A 9365-nucleotide genomic window follows, 5' to 3' on the forward strand; every position below is an offset into this window, starting at 1 on the left:
TATAGATGATATCTGATATGTTCCTACGTGACTGATACCTATAGATGATATCTGATATGTTCCTATGTGATGGTTACCTTCCCCTATAGATTATATTACATAATATGATATGTTGTTGTGGTTCTGTCCTCCTATAGGTGGTGTATGTGACTGCTACCTTCCCCTATAGATTATATTATATAATATGATATGTTGTTGTTGTGGTTCTGTCCTCCTATAGGTGGTATATGTGACTGCTACCTTCCCCTATAGATTATATTATATAATATGATATATTGTTGTTGTGGTTCTGTCCTCCTATAGGTGGTGTATGTGACTGCTACCTTCCCCTATAGATTATAATATGTAATATGATATGTTGTTGTTGTGGTTCTGTCCTCCTATAGGTGGTGTATGTGACTGCTACCTTCCCCTATATATTATGTTATATAATATGATATGTTGTTGTTGTGGTTCTGTCCTCCTATAGGTGGTGTATGTGACTGCTACCTTCCCCTATATATTATATTATATAATATGATATGTTGTTGTTGTGGTTCTGTCCTCCTATAGGTGGTGTATGTGACTGCTACCTTCCCCTATAGATTATATTATATAATATGATATGTTGTTGTTGTGGTTCTGTCCTCCTATAGGTGGTGTATGTGACTGCCACCTTCCCCTATGTCATGCTGTTGGTCCTGCTGATCCGAGGGGTGACTCTGCCGGGGGCATGGGAAGGAATCAAGTTCTACCTGTACCCTGACATCTCCCGCCTCTCAGACCCACAGGTAGGTACCGTCGCTCGATCCAACATGGCCTCCCGGTCGCCTTCTCTCTAAGCCATTAGCAGTTAGCGTCTCAGCAACTGTCACCTTCGATCCAACATGGCATCCCTGTCGCCTTCTCTCTCAGCCACGAGCAGTTAGTGTCTCAGCAACTGTCACCTTCGATCCAACATGGCATCCCTGTCGCCTTCTCTCTCAGCCACGAGCCGTTAGTGTCTCAGCAACTGTCACCTTCGATCCAACATGGCATCCATGTCGCCTTCTCTCTAAGCCGTTAGCAGTTAGTGTCTCAGCAACTGGGCAAATCTAAATTTGTGCCCTGTTCCCTTCATAGTGCACTACTTTTGTGCTAGCGTCTTTTTACATCAAGCGGCCTCACCCTAAAGTAACAGGAGATTGGCTCCTGCCCCTATGGGCCGTTCTGGCCCTATGGGCCGTTCTGGCCCCTGGCCCTATGGGCCGTTCTGGCCCCTGACCCTGTGAGCCGTTCTGGCCCAGTGGGCCATCCTGACCCTGTGGGCCGTTCTGGCTCCTGGCCCTGTGGGCCGTTCTGGCTCCTGGCCCTGTGGGCCGTTCTGGCCCCTGACCCTATGGGCCATTCTGGCACCTGGCCCTAAGGGCCGTTCTGGCACCTGGCCCTATGGGCCGTTCTGGCTCCTAGCCCTAAGGGCCACTCTGGCTCAGATAGAACATACCTTTCTTTACATAATGTTGGGCCTTGCACCGTAAGCCCTATACCCCTATAACCCTACAACCCTATATCCCTATACCCCTACAGCCCTATATCTCTATACCCTATAGTCCTATACCCCTATATCCCTACCTATAGCCCTATACCCTATACCACTATATCCCTATAGCCCTATACCCCTATTCCCCTATACCCCTATAGCCCTATATCCCTATACCCTATAGCCCTATACCCTATAGCCCTATATCCCTATACCCCTATTGTAACGGTTCTCTTTTGGTGAAGGAGAGTCGGACCAAAATGCGGCGTGTAGATTGCTATCCATGTTTAATCAACAAACGTAAAACACGAATCAATACAAAAACTACAAAAACAACAAACGTGGAAACGTAACGAAAACCGAAACAGCCCTATCTGGTGAAAACACAGAGACAGGAACAAGGACACTAAGGACAATCACCCACGACAAACTCAAAGAATATGGCTGCCTAAATATGGTTCCCAATCAGAGACAACGATAAACACCTGCCTCTGATTGAGAACCACTCCAGACAGCCATAGACTTTGCTAGATAACCCACTAAGCTACAATCCCAATACATACACACCAAAACCCCAAGACAAACACACCACAATTACAAAAACCCCATGCCACACCCTGGCCTGACACAATACATGAAGAAAAAAACACAAAATACTTAGACCAGGGCGTGACACCTATACCCCTATACCCCTATACCCTATATATATCCCTATACCCTATACCCCTATACCCCTATACCCTATATATATATCCCTATACCCTATACCCCTATACCCCTATACCCTATATATATCCCTATACCCCTATACCCCTATACCCTAGATATATATCCCTATACCCTATACCCCTATAGCCCTATACCCCTATTCCCCTATACCCTATACCCCTATACCCATATATCCCTATACCCCTATACCCTATACCCCTATAGCCCTATACAAAATTGTAATTATTCGCCTACCTCCTCATGCCTTTTGCACACAATGTATATATAGACTCCCCTTTTTTTTCTATTGTGTTATTGACTTGTTTATTGTTTACTCCATGTGTAACTCTGTGTTGTCTGTTCACACTGCTATGCTTTATCTTGGCCAGGTCGCAGTTGCAAATGAGAACTTGTTCTCAACTAGCCTACCTGGTTAAATAAAGGTGAAATAAAAAAATACAAAATAAATTTAAAAAACTATACCCTATACCCCTATACCCTATACCCCTATACCCTATATCCCTATACCCTATACCCTATACCCTGTACCCTATACCCTATGCCCCCTATACCCTATATCCCTATATCCCTATACCCTATACCCTATACCCCTATACCCTATACCCTATACCCCTATACCCTATAGCCCTATACCCCTATACCCTATACCCTATATCCCTATATCCCTATATCCCTATATCCCTATACCCTATATCCCTATATCCCTATATCCCTATACCCTATACCCCTATACCCTATAGCCCTATACCCCTATACCCTATACCCTATACCCCTATACCCTATAGCCCTATACCCCTATACCCTATACCCTATATCCCTATATCCCTATATCCCTATATCCCTATACCCTATACCCTATATCCCTATACCCTATACCCCTATATCCCTATACCCTATATCCCTATATCCCTATACCCCTATACCCTATATCCCTATATCCCTATATCCCTATACCCTATGCCCTATATCCCTATACCCTATATCCCTATATCCCTATACCCCTATACCCTATACCCCTATACCCCTATACCCCTATATCCCTATACCCTATATCCCTATATCCCTATACCCTATACCCTATATCCCTATATCCCTATACCCTATATCCTATATCCCTATACCCTATATCCCTATATCCCTATATCCCTATATCCCTATACCCCTATACCCTATACCCTATACCCCTATACCCTATATCCCTATACCCTATACCCCTATATCCCTATACCCTATACCCTATATCCCTATACCCTATACCCTATATCCCTATATCCCTATACCCCTATACCCTAGACCCCTATACCCCTATACCCCTATACCCCTATATCCCTATACCCTACCCCTATACCCCTATACCCCTATACCCCTATACCCCTATATCCCTATATCCCTATACCCTATACCCCTATACCCCTATACCCCTATACCCTATATCCCTATACCCTATACCCCTATATCCCTATATCCCTATACCCCTATACCCTTATACCCCTATATCCCTATATCCCTATATCCTTATACCCCTATATCCCTATACCCCTATACCCCTATACCCCTATACCCTATACCCCTATACCCCTATACCCTATACCCCTATATCCCTATATCCTTATACCCCTATATCCCTATACCCCTATAACATATACCCCTATACCTCTATACCATATACCCCTACACCCCTATAACATATACCCCTATACCCCTATACCCCTATACCCTATACCCCTATACCCCTATACCCTATACCCCTATGTGTATCTCTGTAGAAAGGAGTGATATGCAGGGAAAATGGTTCCATTCAGGACTCAGAGCGGTGACAGCAGTGGTAGAGGAGGTTATATAGGAGATGCTATGGTGTAGTGGTAGAGGAGGTAGGTAGTTATATAGTGGTAGAGGAGGTTATATAGGAGAGCTGACTATAGTTGACTATAGGAGGTAGAGGTGTAGTGGTGGGGTGCTGACTATAGTTGACTATAGGAGGTAGAGGTATAGTGGTGGGGTGCTGACTATAGGAGGTAGAGGTGTAGTGGTTGGGTGCTGACTATAGGAGGTCATCTTCATATTAGCGTACTGGGTTGAACTGACACACTATATTTCTCGACTGCGTAACACTGCACACCAATGCACTGAAAGCACAACAAGCAGAAAGAGGAGTGGTCTGAAGATTGAGTCAGAGAGAGAGAAAGAGGAGTGGTCTGAAGATTGATTCAGAGAGAGAGAGAAAGAGTAGTGGTCTGAAGATTGATTCAGAAAGAGAGAGAGGAGTGGTCTGAAGATTGAGTCAGAGAGAGAGAGTGGTCTGAAGATTGGATTCAGAGAGAAAGAGGAGTGGTCTGAAGATTGAGTCAGAGAGAGAGAGAGAGATAGGAGTGGTCTGAAGATTGAGTCAGAGAGAGAGAGAGAGAGAGGAGTGGTCTGAAGATTGAGTCAGAGAGAGAGAGAGAAAGAGGAGTGGTCTGAAGATTGAGTCAGAGAGAGAGAGAGAGAGAGGAGTGGTCTGAAGATTGAGTCAGAGAGAGAAAGAGGAGTGGTCTGAAGATTGAGTCAGAGAGAGAGAGAGAGAGGAGTGGTCTGAAGATTGAGTCAGAGAGAGAGAGAGAGAGGAGTGGTCTGAAGATTGAGTCAGAGAGAGAAAGAGGAGTGGTCTGAAGATTGAGTCAAAGAGAGAGAGAAAGAGGAGTGGTCTGAAGATTGAGTCAGAGAGAGAGAGAAAAGACAGAAATGAAGGGTATTGAAGTGGACTGGAGATGACTGGTACAGAGGAATGGCTCCTCCTGAAGTACCAGCAGCTCTTATAGTGTAGCCTATAGCAGCTCAAACATACAAACCCTTTTATAGCAGCAGAACCCTACCACGGACAGTACAACTAGCGTGCAGAACTAGGTAATAGGTAATACTAGGTACTAGGTAATACTAGGTAATACTAGGTACTAGGTAATACTAGTACTAGGTAATACTAGGTACTAGGTACTAGGTAATACTAGGTAATACTAGGTACTAGGTAATACTAGGTACTAGGTAATACTAGGTAATAGGTAATACTGGGTACTAGGTAATACTAGGTAATGCTAGGTACTAGGTAATACTAGGTACTAGGTAATACCAGGTAATACTAGGTACTAGGTAATACTAGGTAATACTAGGTAATAGGCAATACTAGGTACTAGGTAATACTAGGTACTAGGTAATACTAGGTACTAGGTAATACTAGGTACTAGGTAATACTAGGTACTAGGTAATACTAGTACTAGGTAATACTAGGTAATACTAGGTACTAGGTACTAGGTAATACTAGGTAATAGGTAATACTAGGTAATACTAGGTACTAGGTAATACTAGGTACTAGGTAATACTAGGTAATACTAGGTAATAGGTAATACTGGGTACTAGGTAATACTAGGTAATACTAGGTACTAGGTAATACCAGGTAATACTAGGTACTAGGTAATACTAGGTAATACTAGGTAATAGGCAATACTAGGTACTAGGTAATACTAGGTACTAGGTAATACTAGGTAATACTAGGTACTAGGTAATACTAGGTAATACTAGGTACTAGGTAATACTAGGTGCTAGGTAATACTAGGTAATACTAGGTACTAGGTAATACTAGTTAATAGGTAATACTAGGTACTAGGTAATACTAGGTAATAGGTAATACTAGGTAATACTAGGTAATACTAGGAAATACTAGGTACTATGTAATACTAGGTACTAGGTAATACTAGGTGATAGGTAATACTAGGTAATACTAGGTACAAGGTAATACTAGGTAATAGGTAATACTAGGTAATAGATAATACTAGGTAATACTAGGTAATACTAGGTAGTAGGTAATACTAGGTACTAGGTAATACTAGGTACTAGGTAATACTAGTTAATAGGTAATACTAGGTACTAGGTAATACTAGGTAATAGGTAATACTAGGTAATACTAGGTAATAGGTAATACTAGGTAATAGGTAATACTAGGCAAAACTAGGTAATACTAGGTAATAGGTAATACTAGGTAATACTAGGTACTAGGTAATACTAGGTAATACTATGTAATACTCGGTACTAGGTAATACTAGGTAATACTAGGTACTACTAGGTACCAGGTAATACTAGGTAATACTAGGTACTATGTAATACTAGGTACTAGGTAATACTAGGTAATACTAGGTGATAGGTAATACTAGGTAATACTAGGTACAAGGTAATACTAGGTAATAGGTAATACTAGGTAATACTAGGTAATAGATAACACTAGGTAATACTAGGTAATAGGTAATACTAGGTAATACTAGGTACAAGGTAATACTAGGTAATAGGTAATACTAGGTAATACAAGGTAATAGATAATACTAGGTAATACTAGGTACCAGGTAATACTAGGTAATACTAGGTACTATGTAATAATAGGTACTAGGTAATACTAGGTAATACTAGGTGATAGGTAATACTAGGTAATACTAGGTACAAGGTAATACTAGGTAATAGGTAATACTAGGTAATAGATAATACTAGGTAATACTAGGTAATACTAGGTAGTAGGTAATACTAGGTACTAGGTACTAGGTAATACTAGGTACTAAGTAATACTAGTTAATAGGTAATACTAGGTACTAGGTAATACTAGGTAATAGGTAATACTAGGTAATACTAGGTAATAGGTAATACTAGGTAATACTAGGCAAAACTAGGTAATAGGTAATACTAGGTAATACTAGGTACTAGGTAATACTAGGTAATACTAGGTAATACTAGGTACTAGGTAATACTAGGTAATACTAGGTACTACTAGGTACCAGGTAATACTAGGTAATACTAGGTACTAGGTAATACTAGGTAATACTAGGTACTAGGTAATACTAGGTACTACTAGGTAATACTAGGTAATAGGTAATACTAGGCAAAACTAGGTAATACTAGGTACTAGGTAATACTAGGTAATAGGTAATACTAGGTAATACTAGGTACTAGGTAATACTAGGTAATACTAGGTACTACTAGGTAATACTAGGTACTAGGTAATACTAGGTAATACTAGGTACTAGGTAATACTAGGTAATACTAGGTAATACTAGGTAATACTAGGTACTAGGTAATACTAGGTAATAGGTAATACTAGGTAATAGGTAATACTAGGTAATAGGTAATACTAGGTAATACTAGGTAATAGGTAATACTAGGTAATAGGTAATACTAGGTACTAGGTAATACTAGGTACTAGGTAATACTAGGTAATAGGTAATACTAGGTAATACTAGGTAATAGGTAATACTAGGTAATACTAGGTAACAGGTAATACTAGGTACTAGGTAATACTAGGTAATAGGTAATACTAGGTACTAGGTAATACTAGGTACTAGGTAATACTAGGTAATAGGTAATACTAGGTACCAGGTAATACTAGGTACTAGGTAATACTAGGTAATACTAGGTAATAGGTAATACTAGGTAATACTAGGTACCAGGTAATACTAGGTAATACTAAGTAATACTAGGTACTAGGTAATACTAGGTAATACTAGGTACTAGGTAATACTAGGTAATACTAGGTACTAGGTAATACTAGGTAATACTAGGTACTAGGTGATACTAGGTACTAGGTAATACTAGGTAATACTGGGTACTAGGTAATACTAGTTAATAGGTAATACTAGGTACTAGGTAATGCTAGGTAATAGGTAATACCAGGTAATACTAGGTAATACTAGGTACTAGGTAATACTAGGTAATAGGTAATACTAGGTAATACTAGGTACTAGGTAATACTAGGTACTAGGTAATACTAGGTAATACTAGGTAATAGGTAATACTGGGTACTAGGTAATACTAGGTAATACTAGGTACTAGGTAATACTAGGTACTAGGTAATACCAGGTAATATTAGGTACTAGGTAATACTAGGTAATACTAGGTAATAGGCAATACTAGGTACTAGGTAATACTAGGTACTAGGTAATACTAGGTACTAGGTAATACTAGGTAATACTATGTACTAGGTAATACTAGGTAATACTAGGTACTAGGCAATACTAGGTGCTAGGTAATACTAGGTAATACTAGGTACTAGGTAATACTAGTTAATAGGTAATACTAGGTACTAGGTAATACTAGGTAATAGGTAATACTAGGTAATACTAGGTAATACTAGGTAATACTAGGTAATAGGTAATACTAGGTAATACTAGGTAATACTAGGAAATACTAGGTACTAGGTAATACTAGGTAATACTAGGTGATGGGTAATACTAGGTAATACTAGGTACAAGGTAATACTAGGTAATAGGTAATACTAGGTAATACTAGGTAATAGATAATACTAGGTAATACTAGGTAATACTAGGTAGTAGGTAATACTAGGTACTAGGTACTAGGTAATACTAGGTACTAGGTAATACTAGTTAATAGGTAATACTAGGTACTAGGTAATACTAGGTAATAGGTAATACTAGGTAATACTAGGTAATAGGTAATACTAGGTAATACTAGGTAATAGGTAATACTAGGCAAAACTAGGTAATACTAGGTAATAGGTAATACTAGGTAATACTAGGTACTAGGTAATACTAGGTAATACTAGGTAATACTAGGTACTAGGTAATACTAGGTAATACTAGGTACCAGGTAATACTAGGTACTAGGTAATACTAGGTAATACTAGGTACTAGGTAATACTAGGTAATACTAGGTACTACTAGGTAATACTAGGTAATAGGTAATACTAGGCAAAACTAGGTAATACTAGGTACTAGGTAATACTAGGTAATACTAGGTACTAGGTAATACTAGGTAATACTAGGTACTAGGTAATACTAGGTAATACTAGGTACTACTAGGTAATACTAGGTACCAGGTAATACTAGGTAATACTAGGTACTAGGTAATACTAGGTAATACTAGGTAATACTAGGTACTAGGTAATACTAGGTACTAGGTAATACTAGGTAATAGGTAATACTAGGTAATAGGTAATACTAGGTAATACTAGGTAATAGGTAATACTAGGTAATACTAGGTAATAGGTAATACTAGGTAATAGGTAATACTAGGTACTAGGTAATACTAGGTACTAGGTAATACTAGGTAATAGGTAATACTAGGTAATACTAGGTAATAGGTAATACTAGGTAATACTAGGTACCAGGTA

The 9365-nt window shown here is 39.3% G+C and overlaps 1 protein-coding gene across 2 annotated transcripts in view; it reads left to right on the plus strand.

The window, feature by feature from the left end:
* slc6a11b (solute carrier family 6 member 11b) overlaps nucleotides 1–9365 on the plus strand; it is an 87507-nt gene that overhangs the window by 50865 nt on the left and 27277 nt on the right. For both annotated transcript variants that reach the window (XM_042324894.1, XM_042324893.1), the window contains exon 7: nucleotides 636–770. In XM_042324894.1, coding sequence (XP_042180828.1) covers nucleotides 636–770 — 135 coding nt within the window. The remainder of the gene's footprint in view (nucleotides 1–635; nucleotides 771–9365) is intronic.

This window comes from Oncorhynchus tshawytscha, linkage group LG07 (assembly GCF_018296145.1).
Source record: "Oncorhynchus tshawytscha isolate Ot180627B linkage group LG07, Otsh_v2.0, whole genome shotgun sequence".
Taxonomy (NCBI): domain Eukaryota; kingdom Metazoa; phylum Chordata; class Actinopteri; order Salmoniformes; family Salmonidae; genus Oncorhynchus; species Oncorhynchus tshawytscha.